At 37.1% G+C, this 18,062-nt stretch overlaps 1 protein-coding gene across 1 annotated transcript; it reads right to left on the bottom strand.

Moving 5' to 3' along the window:
• Positions 1 to 3,376: 3,376 nt before the first annotated feature.
• Positions 3,377 to 17,974, bottom strand: irf4a (interferon regulatory factor 4a). Its single transcript, XM_051876565.1, has 9 exons — positions 16,830 to 17,974; positions 16,133 to 16,332; positions 14,969 to 15,155; positions 13,353 to 13,444; positions 12,415 to 12,571; positions 10,897 to 10,998; positions 10,263 to 10,658; positions 6,974 to 7,086; positions 3,377 to 4,866 (listed from the first exon to the last, which is right to left on the bottom strand). Exons 2-9 carry the CDS (start codon positions 16,328 to 16,330, stop codon positions 4,726 to 4,728), a joined length of 1,386 nt encoding a protein of 461 aa, XP_051732525.1. The 5' UTR covers positions 16,331 to 16,332; positions 16,830 to 17,974; the 3' UTR covers positions 3,377 to 4,725.
• Between the last annotated feature and the right edge of the window lie 88 nt (positions 17,975 to 18,062).

Here is an 18,062-nt window from a genome sequence, read left to right as displayed (position 1 = left end):
AAAGTAAAATCGGCAGCCCCTCACGGGCGACTGCCACACACACATAACCAAAACATACTGTAACATAAAGTCCAGGCCTGGTCCTTTCTCGTCCTTGACTGTTGTCGCTCGAGACCAGTGTGGCGCGCAGGCGACACTCATTAGAACTTGCGCCACCGGCCTCGCCTCGCTCTCACGGATCGGCCTCATCCTGCCCGACACAGTACAAAAAGTGTAAGTAACCACATTTGTGTCAAGAACTGAATTTCGTCCATGAAATTAAGCAAGTCCCACTCATACTTTGTAAGTGCGTAATTCTCGTAATTGTGTGTGTTTGAGCACGCTGACCACAACAACAATGAATAAGCCAATAGCTTGAGTTTGAGGGCGGGACCATCTGCTGGGCTGACCAATGACAGTGTTTGGGAAACTGGTTTGAAAACAGCTGTTATTTTTGCAATTATTTTTGGTGCCACTGGTGGACCAGAAACTATGGAAGCTTGTTTTCACAATGGAAAAATTCGTAATGAAAAATAAAAAATTGTAACTTTTCCAAGTTACATAATTCCAAGTTACATAGTCAGAATTGTGAGATATAAACTTGCAATTACCTTTTTTTATTATTATTCCATGCTGTAAACAATCTTCCATAAGAAATTACACATAAAAGGGTCATGACATGGATTTTTTATTATTTTAATATGCTCTATGAGGTTTGCACAAAAAAAAAAAAACATATATATGCGGAGAAATCATTATTTTCAACCTTCATTATGGCCCTGAAATTATCGGTTTTTAAGGGGCGGCTCCTTTAAGGCTTGTCAGTAAACAGCCACTGTTATTAATGCCATTGCATAGGAAACAGTAACAATGGCCATTCGCTATTGCACACGAGTAAGTGTTTTGAAAAAATATCCATCTAAAACCATCATTTACAGACAAAGCATTATGAAATAATTTACTTACGGTTTGTGATGACTGCACGATGTATCGTTTTAGCATCAAAATCGCGATGTGCGCATCCGCGATAGTCACATCGCAGGATGCGCGATGTTTAGAATAGGGATCATTAATCCGTATGGACCAGACACCACGGCTCAAAACGCAGGAGATTCTCTGATTAATTGCAAAGTTTGACCATCATAAATTAAAGTTTATCATTTGAACGTGTTTTAGGTCCTGTCAGTTTAAATATTCAAGGGATTTAAAACCATTTGAGCACACGAAGACGCGAAAAAGAGCTCGATTCTAAACGGGCGGCTGTTTTATGTGCGCACAGACACACACACACACACACACACACACAGCCGTGCAGACGCACGTGAACACCATATGCCATTCTCTTCCACGTCTATTTGTGCCTGAACGGACACATACATGCAAAAAAGAATTTTGTCTAAATGCACATAAAAGATCGCCTATCATCCTAAACACAATTGGCTTAAGTTGACGAAACAATTGAGAAAGAAAAACGGATGTGTAACAGTATTTTGGATCCGCGCCGCGCATTCGGTCTTAAAGTGACAGAAGCCCCTGCTGCTTTCTGTGTCATGAATGTTAATCAGACAACAAAAGACAAAGATAAAAATCGCATATGTAGTTTTAACACAGAGTAATTATGTTTAATTTATACGGTGAGACTATGTATTATTTTACACAGTATTATTTTACATTTGATTACTCAATTTCTGTACCTGAATGCTGTTAGACTTACCTGGAAAATATAAAGCACTGTTTATTTCATTTGTATATATGTTCTATTATATTTATCTATGCTTGTAATTTGTGCATTATTTTCCATGCATATTCACTCACCTACAAAATCACCTCAATCATCCTAGAATGATTAATTCTTTCCAAACAGAGCTATTCAAGTCAGCTGGTGAATTTTTTTTTTTTTTTTTTTTTCATATTGCAATATATATCGCAGAAAAACAATATATCGCAATGTCATTTTTTCCAATATCATGCAGCCCTAGATCCAATACAGATGCTGCTTCATCTGTCTGTCAGTTTTTTTTTGTTTGTTTGTCTTTTTTGCGAACATTACACTGTGCCTCTCTGACAAAACCATCTGCAGACAAATTCTCAGAACAAACATATAATCCTCCGACGTGTAATCAATCCAACTTGTTCCTGATGCTGGTATTCTTTTGAAGTCTCTACAGAAATGAGCACGAGCTGTTTAAACAGGACGCAACAAAGCATACATTTCTGCTTATGCTTCCATTTAGTCTTCCATTTGTCCTGTTGTCGGCAGACTGAAGTGCAGGAATTATGTCAGAAAGTGAACGCACATCTGTATACTGTATCTAGTGTAGACAGCATCAATGATTAGAATGGGTTCTATTTGCTTTTGACTCCACAAGATGCTCACATCCAGTGTAGGCAAATGTCAGCCGTTAAAGGTGCAGTAGGTGATCTGGGAAATGCTAACGTTAGCCTGCTAGCATTGAAAGCATACAATCCCACTCTCCCTGCAAACCGCTCCTCCAAAACACATGAACGCACACACACACACACACACACACAAACACACCTGACCACTGCAGATTAATTTTATTGTTGATACTGTTGACATGGATACACATAATTCCGAGTCTGACTCAACAGCTCTGGTTAGAACGTCACAGGTTGCCATATCTTAATTACGGTAGTTATACACCTTATGAACATTTTATAGTCCTATGCCTTCCACAGATATATATTTATAAAAATACATATAGTGATTGCTATCAGGATGTGACTTTCAACCAGTATAACAACAAATGTTTCTGTAGAGAATCACCTATTGCATCTTTAAGTGACTGAACGCCAGTTGGCGGGGCCTGTGCGATGATGTAAAACTATTTGTCCATGTCTCGCTCTGGAGGCAGTCATATGCAAATGTATTTGCCCATGTGACGTCACAAATCCCACAATATCCAAACGAGCCATTTTTGGAGCTTTATAAGCTTTATTGGTACAAAGATCTCTTATTTGTGTATGTGTATATATGTTAAAACACTGTGGTATCAAATGTTCAGACATGTCCTAATTTGTTATACTGTTAATTTAAGTTTAAGTTATGTTATAATATTTGATAGTGTTATAATATTTGATAATATTTTCTTCTATTATATTGATGTTTTTATTATTGTTTAATGTATGTATTCCAAGCTTTGGCAATGTTGTATTATTTACAGTCATGCCAATAAGATGGCCAATCAGAGGAGTTTAAATGAGTTGCAGCCCTGAAGATGTTTTGTGCAAACTCACTGAGTTCTACACTTTCATGATCCTGTAATTATAGCCAATATACTGTAGACACAAATAAGAGATTCACTTCAATCTATCTGATATTCTTACAATTTGTTAAGCCAAGAGGAAGCAAACAATGTACAGAACAAAACTAGGATAATAGGAAAATATGTTTATTTGACTTAAAAAAAAACATCCAGATTTGAAATAAAATAGACAAAACAACAACAAAGAGACAATGAAAACAGCTGGAAACAAGAAAATTTAAAAGATCTTTCTCTTCATGCCACTTTCATTCACACATCTGACATCATCACAGTTATGTGGGCAGTTACCTGCTCTCGTGAGAGACACACACACACACACACACACACACACTGGGGAGAAACAGATTTTATGATAACATTTGCAACTTAGATCTTTACTCATAGGCAGATAACAATCATACACACACACACACACACACACACACACACACACACACACACAACCACAAACTGTTTCTTAGTATTTAGCATTATATAACTTCTTGTCAGATGCCATTCAGAGAAATAATTACTTTTGATTACATTCAAGATATCTATACACCTATACAGTACATTCGGCTTTGCATATAGACACCTACATGCATGCAATATAAATACTCACATGTCGCCGAGTTAAAAACAATGATAAAAATAAAGAATTGTGTTATAAAGGCAGAGGAATACAGACTGGAAAAAGAAAATCTATGCAAATATACAAGCAATTGATCAAAAAATATTTGGCCCACTAACAAACAATTATTACTATATTTTGTGAGAAAATAGTTACATTTGTAGTTGTTACTTTTAATTTTAGTTGTTAGCTTCTTTCAGAAATGTCCATATGCAATATTTAGAAGTCCAGAGGGGTCCAAAAGTCTGAGTCCACTAAAACTAGCTTCATCTTTGCATTCTTTTCTAATTTAATACAACATTTCATTACAAATGATATTATCAGCATGACAATTTGAGTGAAAAGTTGAACTTGTTTTAGCATTTGTTTGTTTGCTTTCATGACAGCTGACATGAACAAAACCTGATGATCATCTTATGAACATAAAAATCTGACCGTCTGTATAAAGAATCACATGATCCATGACATATATGTACTATTATCTACCATATATATAACGTCATAACCTGACTTTGTTTTACACTTTTCAAAATCCTAAAGCTAAGAAAAGAATCTCAGATATTCTATGTGTTCTCAGACTTCTCGACCTCACAGTATATTGAGACATAATTCACCAGAAACTTTGATCATCAAGAACAATTTCATAGAAAATTACTGTATGGTCATTGTGTCCGAAGAGCTGTTTCAAAACATGTTTAGATGCGCATTGTAGCTTTTGGGATGTGAAAGCGGGCACTTGGTTAGGCAAACGCAATATGATTTCAAGTCTTCATTACCATGTTAATGATCCTCCATTTGGTTTCATTAATCTTTGTTGGCTCTGGAGACATGAGCTGTTTTATGTGACGGTTACTCTTGCAAGTGTTGGATGCTTCTCTGATACTCTTCTACAGGTAAAGCACCTTGACTCTGAAGCTCATATCCGCGCAAGTAGTGACCATTGGTCTGGCCTGCAAAATACAGGAGCTGTCTGGCAAACATTGGCTCCACCTGTGAAACAAGACATGTTCATCAGATTGGACTAACACTGAAAAGAATAGCAGACTTCACACCAAAATGGCATTGAGAAACTATATAGTTGGAATCACATTCAGAATGATTTTTTTCCAGCTGATGAATGATAAAAACACTGACAGCCAATCAGAATCCATTCTGCTTTAAAGAGCTTGAGCAGATGACAAAACTGCAATGCTCGCTTGGAATATACAAAGCGTTATCGTCCGCTTGTGTGGAAATACAGTTATCGTTATGGTTATCTTCATAGTTATCGCTCTTGGAATGAATGGGTCTTTAGTGAGGGAAAGAGTTACAATCTGAATCACAATCCCATGAAGCACTGCAAACAGCATGAGAGCTCTTTTGGCGCAATTTGCTTGGCACGACTGATTGATGGAATTTTTTGACAATCATCATGGGTCATGTAGTTTTTCACCACAAATTCTGCTGTTAAAAACATTTAAAAAAATGACTTGCACTCTAATGTTGCACTCTATTGCGGATATTATTACTCATCTGGGTGCAAATTGAGATGTCTTGTACATCTTATGCATTGTGAAGTAATTTTGTTCTCTAGTTACCAAGATGATGCTGACATTTCATTCTAAACATCACATATGTTCCTCTGAAATTTCAAAGCGCTCTTGGTGAATTATGATTAATTCCAGGATGCGATTTGTGAAAAAATTGTGGGATGTTTTTGAAATTTTGTTTTTTATTTGTTATCGTGACTGAGACAAGTAACCTATAGAGATTCAGTTCATTTTTGTGACACGCAGTTCACAGAGACCGAGACAGCAGAAAGTGCATTCTGTTTGTTTTCTTTATTTTTCAAAAGCACAACGTTTTGTTGTTATTGTGAGTGTGCATAAATAAAAGACCTTTTACAGTTTCGAATGATGTCTTACTCTTATCTGTATGATCAAAAACGACTAATATTTCTATAAAAGTTCTTTCCGCTGTTATGAGAAAAAAAAATGAGTGAATGCACTGGTGCATTTGTTGAACGCTAATTCAACTTGCCAGAATAAAACCTGATTTTAGAACAATGCGTAGCGCCACTTGGGCCTGGTGTGCCAAAACACTTATTTATAAACTTCAATATTTCATACAAAACAATCACAAAATGCTTTGTGACATTTTGAAAAGCCATGCATGCATTACGGCCACTGGAACCAGTATCGTAACTTAAATGCGCTGCATCTCTCATCACAGGAGCAGAAGCGCTAACAGTTCTGATTTTATTGTTTTTAAACATGCATATCTTAGATAAGATAATGTATATTGATTTTATATATTTTATATGGTCTATTGGTGAAGTAGCAATGATTACTACTGAGGGGGGGATACATTTTATCCCCACTGGGGATAAAAATAATTCAGCGGAAGCAGGGGGAAATCCCCCCATCACCCCCGGCAAATTGCACCCTGATTATTTCAATCATGACAACTCTCGGAATAGTTTTAGCGTGTTATTAAATATGTCAGTGTAATGCGTTTAGTCTTGGCAGACTAGATTTGCTACGCTTTTGCTGCTGTTGAGTATTGCTGCTGCTGCAGAGCAAGTATGGACCTGCTACTGCCAATAGATACACAGAGCATGAATAAAAGTAGATATTTTAGTTTCGAATGATGTCTTACTCTTATCTGTATGACCAAAAACGAGCATATGAGCATGTAAGATATGCTGCTGCAGCATGAATAGACATGCATAAATCCCGTAGCAGATCTTGGCAGGTGGAGCTGCGGGAAGTGGAGGGTTTCAGAGGAACTCTAATAGTGCGCTGCAGGATTGGCTTACAGCAAACAATGAACCAGACTATTTAAATGTTGAGCAAGCAACCTCATTGGCTGCAGGATCAGCAGGGGCCAATCAGCTTGTGCCATGCAGTAATGATGTGATTGCTTGCAGATTTTCATTTCACGCCCTCCAGAGTTTCATGACTGAACTAGATTATTGCACTGAACATAGTGATACGTATCTCAATACAGTGTTTGTAGAAATATGCATCTACTGAGTTCACACTAATACATCTAAAATAAATCATGGTACATCAAGCTGCAGACAGGCTAGGATTAGTATGAAGGTGGCTGGTTTTACCTGAGCTGTGATCATTTTGCTCTGCCGCTGAGGGTCTGGGAACTCGTCTCCAAAGCACAGCACCACCTGAGAGCGTGGCATGGGGCGGCCATGGTGAATGAAACCCTGCAATTCTGCATTGAGAAGAACAACAGATCACATCATCATTTAACAGATAATAAAGTCAAATTTTATTTAAGGGTGAATCTCACACAAAAAAAAGTTCACCCTAAAAGAAAGAAAAAAATTGCACGAAGGACATGAACCCATTTTGGATAATTGAGATTTTTTCTCATTTTGCATTAGGCATTTTTTTCTTAACAATTAAGCACATTTCCCCCCTAAATTCTCATTACCAAAGTGCATGTTTTACCATTTGTAATCATTTATCAATGGTAGTTAATTATCATTATATTTTATATTACGATAAAACTGTAAAACTGTAAAAAAAAAATATATATATATATATATATTTGTAGAAGTTTGTAAATAAAACAAAGATTATTGGAGTATGTTACACAAGAAAATACTATTTCAGATTTCAGAACTGAAACAATGTGTTTTGTTGTAGTTAATTGTGAAATTAAAAGTGAACATTTTTTCTACATCAATTCTTTTTTTCAGCATACATTTTTGCATTTAATTCAGTATAAATAAAAGGCAGTGTAACAACCATGATGTATAAATGCTTAATTTAAATAATTTTCTGAATTGCAGTAATGAAAATGAGATTTTTGCATTTTATTAATGCAGTAATAACAATTTTGAGGGTGTGGAATGTGTTAAATATGATTTCAATAACAGTACTGACAGATTGAATGGATTTTAAATCGATTAAAATTGTAATGATTCAAATTTAATTTAAGAAACCATTAAATATTCCTTACAAAATATGAAGTGGTACAAAAGTGTTTAAAATTACTGATGGGTTTTAATGTCAATAGACATTCTTTACAGTCATTACTTTTCCCATCAAAGATAAAAAAAACTCCTGATGAGCAATAATGTGAACACAAGACCCCCTCTAAGCGTATTCACATAAACTGATGACTAGTAGAAAGCTGAAATGCAAATGAACTTTAGCAGGTGCAAATGGAGTCTGTATACATGTGTGTGATGGACACACTGGAAAATCCCACAGTGTCAGACATCAAGTGAAACATGTGACATTAGAGACAGACCTAATCATGACATGTGGCAAACCACACATAGGTTAATGAACATGGTTTCACGTACACACCGCTCACTGACACAAGTTAAATGACAGGCCTTTCCCCTGATTTGACAAAAGATCTGAATATGGGCTAGAAAAGATGCTCACTTAAAGTTAAAAACACATCAACAGATAAGCAAACAGCTTTGAAGGGGGTGCCATCCGATTAAGATTATTTATGTAACACTGTTTCCCATCGTCCTAAAGTCTCTACACTCTTAAAAATAAAGGTTCTTTACTGGCATTGATGGTTCTATGAAGAACCTTTAAAATCCACAGAAGCTTTCCACTGAACAAAAGATTCTTTATAGTGGAAAAAGTTACTTCATATTATTAGAATGTTCTCCATACTATGAAAAGGCTCTTTGAGGAACCCAAAATGGTTTGTCTATTGCAAGGATGTCCTGCAGAGTTTAGCTCCAACTTGCTTCAACATACCTGCTAGAAAGTTTCTAGTATGCCTAGTAAGATCTTGACTAGCTGATTCAGTTGTACTGTATGTTTAGTTAGGGTTGGAGCTGAACTCTGCAGGACAGTGGCTCTTCAGGAGCAGCATTGGATTGGACATCCCTGATCTATTGCGTTGCTACACTCTTAGAAAAAAAGGCTTTATAGAACCCTAGGGATATTGACTCAATTTTAAAGAACTCTTTATGCCAAAAAGGGTCTATACAACACTATAAAGGTTCTAAAAGAGCTTTCGTTTTTGTTGCAGTGATACCATAGAAGAACCATCTTGGATTCCCCAAAGAATCTTTCAGTGAACCGTTCTTAAAATAATGTGTCAACAGTTTAATAATCTGAAGAATCTTTTTTCACCATAAAGAAACTTTAGGTAAAATTGGGAACTTGTGGAATGGAAAGGTTCTGTGGATGTTAAAGGTTCTTCATGGAACCATAAATGCCAATAAAGAGGAGAAATGGCTTCAATGATTGCATAATACTTACAAATTTAATGGGTTATTTCAGTATTTTATCTAGTGATCAAGTATGTTTACAAGCTATTTAATTCATAAAATTTAATTACAATTATAAATTACTTAAAACAAAATTAATTAATTAAAACTAATTCCACAAAATGATCCCATGATAAAAGGTTCTATATATGAAGCACCTGAAACAACTCTTTAAGGTATTATATAGAACCTTACTTTCAGTTTGCTCTTCCACTGCAGTTTAGTACCGCTTCAAAGTGGTGGAATTATAGACTGATCATATAGTTGCGCCACCTCTACTGCCGTGGATCTGCTCCTCGGCTACCAACAAGTCTGCACCTCATCTACTGACCACGATACAGCCATTTCTTTTTTTAAGTTGCGTGCGAAGGTCGTTTAAAAAAAGTGCGCAAACAAATGATACTGCGGTGGTTGTTACTGACTAAATCTAGCGGGTTTGGTGTCTCGTGTTTCAAATCCAATGACGCTGGTAGTGACGATTCTCTCTGACCAATCAGTGATCTGTAGTGTTTACACGTCACATTTAGTATTGGTACGGCTCGCTTGGAACCTCAACGGAGGTGGTACTATTTAAGTGAGCCATACCGTGCCGTATCAAGCCGTCCCATGAAGTGGAAAAGCGTCAAAAGGTGAGCTGTACCGAACCGTACCATGCAGTGGAAAAACGCCATAAGGGTGCATGAAAACCCTCTTTTGGAACCTTTATTTTTAAGAGTGTAAGAAGAGCATGGACTCTTCAAAAAGACTGCTCATTTTTACATTGCGAATCATTCATACGGTAGTTCTTCCTTAAATGGTTGCATTAAACTGAATGTGATAGCTTATGTAAGAATGGTTTTATGAACGAATTGCACACCTGCACGTGTTTCATAAATCAGATATGTGTGGAAGCATGTGTGCCACATCGCCAACCCAAATAATCACACTATGTTTATCTAACAGCCCATAATTCAAAAGGTCTAATCAAGCTGCATCTTAATTAAAGGGACTTTAGTCAAACTGGACTTCAGTCTACAGACAAAACACCACTGGCCTGAGATCTTCAAAATATACCATGAACCCAAGTCAGAGGCAGGTCTGTAACATCTAAACCAAGCTCTTCTCAAGTAATGTTGCAGTGAAGACTGAAATCTCCTCTAACCTGAGAGGAACTGCTGTGTGTCCATCAGCTTGCAGGTCTGCTCTTTCTCCAGCTTGTTTGGCTTGTCTGCATACGGTGCCAGCGGACCTTCCCAATACACTCTGCCTTGGCACAGCCGCTTGGCGTACAGCCCGTCCGGTGCCAACCACAACAGAACGCCACGCTCCAAGATGTTGGGCAGCTTCTCAGCCCCACGCCGCTGGGACTGGGGGTATGGGAAGGGAAAGAGCACGGGCTCTGCCCCACCATAGAGCCTTTCCTCTGGGCAAGGAGAAGAAGGGGATGAAGGGGATCCCGGGGACGGAGAGGAGGAGATTCGACAGCCTTCAGGGCTGTTGGTGGTGACTTCCTTAACAAGTGACTCACGGTAGTACAGGGAGACGTGCAGACGACAGTCTACAGAAGACAGAACATAAAACGCTTTAGAGATTAGACATGGTGACTGTGACATGGTGACATGGTGACTGCATTTTTTAAGCAAAACTCACTGCCACAATTTAGGTGGTTTCTAGGTGGTTGCTTATTGGCCCAATACCAAAGAGTCCACCCAACAAAGACCTTTGAAATCCCCAAAAGTCTTTTGATCATATAATAACGTCATATAATGCTCTGTGTGTGAGTTGTGTTCATTTACCTGAAATGGCCATGGCTTCAGCGGATCTCATATTGGGGTCCATTGCCACTGGATGGGTTTCTGTAGGTGAGTAGGTGTAGAAGGAGCCAGATATCTGGTATCCTGGAAAGTGTACGAGCATTAAAATAGATTATTTTTTTACCACAGCTGACACTAATATTTTCAAAGCGCCATCAAAAATAATTATGCAATGTGATGAAAAAGGTGTCTAAGAAGTTAACTATATAAAATAATATCCCAGCCAACAAATATATGTTCTAAGAACATTTTTCTAAAGTTCCCATTAAGTTATGACAATGTTATTTCTGAAAGTTCTCTGCATTCAAAACGTTCATGCAAACTTTAAGGCAGCTTTCTATTTCATCATTCTGCAAACATTATGGGAAAGTTACTTTTGAATGTTCTCTAAACATTCTGAAACATTTAAAAAAAAATGGTAGAACTAAACGTGTTTTGCTTACATTTTGAGAACATTATTAAAGACCAGATAACTCTTAACGGACGTTCTATTAACATTACTGGAAGAACTTTCGTTTGTTCATAACTTTGAAAGATCCTTGCCAAAACATTAGCTAAAGTTCTAAGAATGTTCCCTGTTAGCGGGAATGTTTGGCTCTCTCATTGCAATTCTTCAACAATCAAAGTCGGAATGGAGACCAGACCCAGACCATGACAGGACGTGCTAAGATCCAGATAAAGACTAGAACAAGGTCTAAACCAGAAACCCAGATCAAGACTTGTCAATCCAAGAACCATGCTTTCCTTTTTAACAAACTTATTTCTGCTACCTTCATTTTAAAATCAGATGGTGGTTAAGTAGACTTTCGGGACCATGCAGTTCTTGTAAATTCTCTAATGGCGAAAATACCATGAGGTAATTATCAACTTTAGTAAAAATTTATCTCTGAAATAAACAATGATAAAACTCAGATCTGGACAAAGACTCTACATTTTGAGGTTTGACCAAGGCACTGCTTGTGTCATCTTGAGAGGCCACAAGACCAAGACTCTGATTAAAAAAATGAGTTGCTGACAGTCAAAAGTCTATATGTATTTAATGTTTATTATTTACTTATTTCTAGCTACAGTTAATAAAGGGGCTTTTAGCAAAATGTCAGCTAAGCACAAAGTACGGTCTGCGACACAAATTCATTGGTACATTTTGAGTTCACCGTTTTACAGAGTGAGAAGAGACATTAATAAACAACCTTTAATACAGAGTGTATCATATATATGGATTTCCTCTTTCTTTTTTTAAAGTCGACTAATGTTGCTCGCCTTTGATAAACGCTCTTCTCAATTATTACAGGAACAAGCAAACAAATGAGAGCATCTAGATCCAAGAATAGCATCTAGCTTCTATGAAAAAAAAAAAAAACCCTTAATATGGTACACAACCTTCAAATATGGTCTACAATTACTTTCAGTTACTTAAGACAAATAGTTGTTTGCCAGTGAGCAAATGCCATTAAAGTTGTCAACTCATTTTGTACTATTCAAGAAGCTGGAAGCCGGTACCGTTGTCACAGGGCGATGCATGCCAGGGTAAAGAGCGCGTTGGTGGATACGGACACTGGCCGTATGGTAACTCCGCATGAGGCGTTTGGGCATGAGGCTGGTCTGAACTATATTCTCTCCAATCACGTCTCTCCTGGGGGTGCATATATCCCGGCATCTGCAGGGAGACAATGGGAAGGTTTTTGAGGCCTTATCACTATCACTTGACTTCCCTGAGAAAAACAACAGCGTTGCTGGTCACCAGCGTAGGTTTTGTTTTGGTTACTGATACAAAGCATGGGATGCCAATATGCAGGAATGGCTATTAGAGTTCATAACTAGCTTAACCAAATGAGATTGACTTGGATGACCAGCTTCACCAGCCATGCTTCATATGGGTATGCTGGTCCAGGGCTGCGTTTCCAAAAAGCATTGAAAACCTAAGTAAATCGTAACTATTGCCACCAATGGTCTCTACGATCAACTACAATCAGCTCACAATGCTTTTGAGAAACGCAGCCCTGGACCAGCTGGTCTTTTCAGCAGTGTTGATTGCGCACTTTCACTTCAGGCTTATTATAGTTAACCAAAACTAGAACTAAAACTAAAACCATAAAAACTTTCACTGCTTGAAATTAAAAAAAAAAAAAAATCATTTTTGTTTTTGTTTTATACTAATTTAACTAAAACTACTGAAATAAGAATAAAAACTATAGGCCTATAGACAAAAACATAATAATAATAATAATGACAAAACAAAAAATTACTACAATTTTAACTAAAACAGAAAAAAAATGTTTGTTTTTTTATGATACTGAAATAACAGTTTCACTTTGAAAGCGTCTGCTAGGGGAAAAAAGCAGTAAATGTAGTAGATGTAGATGCAATGCTAACAGGACATGAGACATCTCCCATGCATATTAATATTTTGTGAAAACTGTGACATCATCGCATCTTACCTGAGGCTGTAGAGGTGGATAAGGAGAATGCATGGGATAACTAATAGGAGTCACATGCGTTGTGTTGTCCTCCATACTACTGGCCTTAGAGCCTAAAATGCAAAAATAACATCTCTTCATACCCTTCGCAGAGTATAACTGCACACCAATGTTTATGAATCTTTAGCTGCACATCGTTATTTTTTTTATTCATGTCTCATCATTATCTTGAATCAAAATAACTTCCCCTCCCTCTTGCAGCAACATCATTTCTCTGATGATGTGTTTACTGGTGTGAGGGCGGGGCAACATGAGATCAACCAATAGCAAACCACAACCATCCAATCAATTCCCCATGGACAAAGCCAAGCCCCACCCTACATTTGTTCTCGTTCCAGAAACCATTTCACTGGGATATACGTCACAATAGGGAAGAAAACACTTCCATTTCATGCCGACTTTAAATTTGACTTTTACTTTGGTTGCTTATAGAAAGCAAGCATAGATTTCGGGAAGCTTTTAAACAGCCAACCCGATCTCATGAGAAAATCTAACTATTTTACAAGTTAGCGATTTTGTATGAATTTGAACAATATATTTTTCTGGTTTTTAGACAGCCGACTGTACGAAAACATACAAATGTACAATTCATTTAAATTCACCACCAATTTGCCAAGATGTAAATAGTTACGAATTATCACAAGTGCAGCTTTCCTTCCTGTGTTGATGTATTTCTCTTTTAAACAGAAGCTAGGACTGGACATTTTAAAAAAAAAAATAGCTAACAGCTACTATGGTTTACACCACAGTCATGATTTGCTACTTGCTAGTCAGGGGCAGGTGGACATTTTCATTCCTGAGAGCATTTGATTGGTCAAAAATCAGTCTAAGATAAGCAATCAATATTTTTGTTTTGTTTCACTGGAAGAGAAGATTTGTACATTTTTTGAATGTGTATATCTGCTAAAACACATACTCAAAGATGCACGTTCACTTACAGTTCAAATCTTGCTTCCACTTCACAGGTAGTTCACAAGCTCTACAAATAGCAACTACATGAATGTGTGAATCTATGTGAATCTGTCACCTTTTATGAAATTCTTGTTCTTGCACAAAATACTTGGATACTTTAGGGTCCTATACCAGAAGTCTTCATGATCTTGACCCAACATCTCAAAAGCACAAGCTCGTATTATGCAAGGGGTGATTTTGTTGCTTAGTGCTGTGCACTTGGTAACCGAAGCTCTCTATAAAAAGCTTGAGGGATTTTAGCACATGTAGTGGCTTCCTCTTAGCTTCCTGCTACACATACTGAGGGCAAGTAGCAATATTTAATGTGAATGCATAGCATGCAGTCACCTTTGTGAGGCAAATTAGCTCTGCTCAAATTAACTCCTTTGTGAGCTTATTTTTCAGCAAGAGCTGGAAAGGTCCAATGCATCAAACTTAGACCAAAAACTGCACACTTTAAAAAGGAGACTTCCTATTACCAAAATGTATATTTGTGCATTAGAAGGCAACCAATACATTGGTAATAAAATACCTTCAATTGACACATGCTATGATATATTTAAATACATTTCACTCATTGCTATTCTTGAAACAAGAGAAACCAAGCATTCAAATATAGAAATTACCTCTCTTTGCTCCTTCTGGAATTATCCTGTAGACCTTGTAAGGATCCGATATGTCCAACTGGCTTCGCTCCACCAGTTCATCGAAGTCATTACTTTTGTTCAGGGCACAGCGGAGTCTCGTCTTCCACGTTGGAGGGTCTGGTTTGTCCAAGCCTTCCCTGTATTTGCCTTTGAACAGGGCCCAAGCCTACAACCACGTAGATGAGATGGGAAAAAGAATTAGACGAAAAGGGGGAAGCAGAAGGAAATTGGCCAAATAGCCAATTATGAACAGATAGGAACCCCGCATATAATTTATATAAGAGACAATGAATGTCAGAATGGATAGTCATTATGATTCTTATTAATATAATAAAATAACAATATGTAATTAATTAAAATGCTGTTTACTTTATATTTGATTGGTTGAACTGTCAATGCTAGTGTTTCTACAACACAAGAATTGGAAATTTGAGAGAAAAAAAAAAAACTGTGCCAATCTAGCCACTCAATGGTCTTTTTTCAGCTCAGTGCAACTTCGATTGCACAGATCTTCTCTAACTGACAGGAAATTAGCCCTCATAATCCATAAGTTTCACATCTTAAATAAAACTTATTACACACACTGTCAAATATGAGCCTTGATGTATTTACTATAATAATAATGCCTATACATCATACAGTTGCCCCAAAATGTATGTGGACACTGAAGCCACTTAGAGGTGCATTGATGCATCGCATCAGATAACAAAATATCAAACCACGTGGCTGCAAACTAATGCGTTTTTCTCAGAACAAACTGCACTTTTCTTCATCATGTTTACTTGTTGACTTTGAATCAGCTGGTATTTTGGTGTTTTTGGTGGATGTATGAAGTCAGTTCTCCTCATGTTCACACAGGTGTGAACTATGGGCATTATCTAATGTTTTGCAACCACTTCTCTCTTCATTTTCAACACTAGATCTATTGTTGTATCATTTAACAGCTAACCAACTTCTGTCGGTCAAATGTCTTGCTTGAAAAGTGTGTCTAAATTACACTTGGTTTGATAATACGACGTTTAGACATTTTCTCATTTTTGGGGGGCAACTGTACAATTTTAAATAAGGTCTAAAACTGAATAAAGCACATCCTCTGACATTTCATCACCATCCACCCTCATCCTCCTCGTCCTCAACAATCACCTTGAAGAGCGCCGCGTCCTCATCGCGGTTGTAGTCCTGTTTCCCCGCGTGTTTCCAGGGAATCCTGAAAATGGTTTTCTCGTCATTTTCCCAAACCAAGCCGGGATACTCCCCGCTGTCAATCTGATCGATGAGCCACTGTCTAAGTTTGCCATTCCCACAACTGACTGACATGCTGCAGTCCCCATCTAAGTTCATGTCTGTCAGGGAGGCATGCGAGAGCAGGTGCACATGCAGTGAGCAGAAGAGTGTTTCAAATGAGTTCATGCATGCATATTCCTTAATAACAAACAAAATAATAACGTCTACTGCAGGCGTTCAGGTGAAACCAACAGAAAATGTTGTAGGCTATAAAAAGCATCTAGGAGTATAAAAAGAATTAAGTTTCAACTTTGAAAGTTTACATGCAAGTCAATAGGCTAAGTTACATAAATGTAGTTTAATAATACATAGGCCCATTATTGTCAAAGAAACTAATAATATATATATATATATATATATATATATATATATATATATATATTTAGTAAGAAAAGAATAGCCTATAAAGCATGAAGCATAAGCATCATAAATACACAGGCTACATGTGGTTACACAGCTTGCTCAAAGTTTATTTTCTTTTAAATCAAGTTACATTCAGCTCATTAGTTAGCCTACTTGAGGCTGACTGTCACACGGATCAAGGCTCAAGTCTTACCTTAGAGAATGCAGACAGCTTGACTCACTTACAAAGCCGATACTTCTCAAGTCATGTCAGAGGAAGGTGTTTCTATTCTTAAATAATGTAAAGTGCGCTAGGTGGAGAGATGGGAGGGGCGTTACGTGGAAGAGTCTTTTTCTCCAGCAGCATTAAGAGCTGAAGACTTCAGAGAAACACGACAGAACCGCAAGAATAAACATCCAACATACGGGAAATCCCTCCGAGACACACATACACACACGATGGAACAAATATCTGTCGATAAAATATGCCAGAAAATCTCCCAGCACTCGTCATCAGTTATCCTGGTGTTTGATGTTTGTTTATAGGTTTGCTTTGAGGAAATTCACAGCCGTCGCAGTCACGGAACAAGACTTATCTGAGAGTGTGTGAGTGTCCCATCAAAAGAGGCTTATGTCAAAGTAATTGTGTCTTTTTGTGAGTGTTTTGAAATATCACAGAGACGTACACTGGTCGGGGTCAGTTTAAGCCCCAAAATAATTTAAGTAAATCATATATTAAATATGAAACTCATCAAGCATTTCATGTCAAATCATTTCAAATCTGCTATCAAAGTGTTACAAGTGTTGAATATGCTGCCATCTGCAGTCTGCCCGCGATATAACAGCTGAGTTACCGTCTACCTTATCATCATTAGAACATTAGGGTAACATGGGGGAAGATGCCCCCCTTAAGAACAATGTGGATTTACTTTTAAACTGTAACATATTTAGATACAAGTTTAGCATGTGCTGGATGATGATGCATCTGCCAATGTGTTATTACAGGAAATAAACAGAAACATTTTCTAATTTAGTTGTTATATCACAAAATGTCAAATATTAAGAGTGGTAAGTTGGCCGCCCCTACCAGGGGTAAGAAGCTGCCCCTTTAATATATATAATATATATATTAAAGTTTTATATTTAAAAATTTTATTTCGACAATTTGAATAATTGAAAACCAATGACAGACAAAGCAGAATCCCAGTAAAAGAGATTCATATGTAAGGTCAAATTATTCTATACTTGTGTACAGGCATATGAATATTAACATATTTAATTGCCCATATTTTAATTAAAGATATATCATAATAGCAACATTATGAAATCAAATTGAATTTTTTCACTCAACCTATAGGTTTTAATGAAAGCGAAGATGTCTGAAATGTACATCTAATTCATGGAAATAATGATATAATGATTAAATGATAACCCCATTAATTACAAT

Source organism: Ctenopharyngodon idella, chromosome 2 (assembly GCF_019924925.1).
Source record: "Ctenopharyngodon idella isolate HZGC_01 chromosome 2, HZGC01, whole genome shotgun sequence".
NCBI classification, from domain to species: domain Eukaryota; kingdom Metazoa; phylum Chordata; class Actinopteri; order Cypriniformes; family Xenocyprididae; genus Ctenopharyngodon; species Ctenopharyngodon idella.
Note: the sequence above shows the minus strand (reverse complement) of the source record. Positions and strands in the feature narration are given on the sequence as shown.

What these genes read in the sequence shown, in the direction of transcription:
- irf4a (XM_051876565.1), bottom strand. Translation starts at nt 16,330, where the DNA reads ATGAACTTAGATGGGGACTGCAGCATGTCAGTCAGTTGTGGGAATGGC. An exon ending in ATCCACCTCTACAGCCTCAG is followed by an intron (nt 12,572 to 13,352) that starts GTAAGATGCGAT and finishes GTCTCCCTGCAG; the next exon opens with ATGCCGGGATATATGCACCC. An exon ending in TGAAGCCATGGCCATTTCAG is followed by an intron (nt 10,659 to 10,896) that starts GTAAATGAACAC and finishes TGTCTTCTGTAG; the next exon opens with ACTGTCGTCTGCACGTCTCC.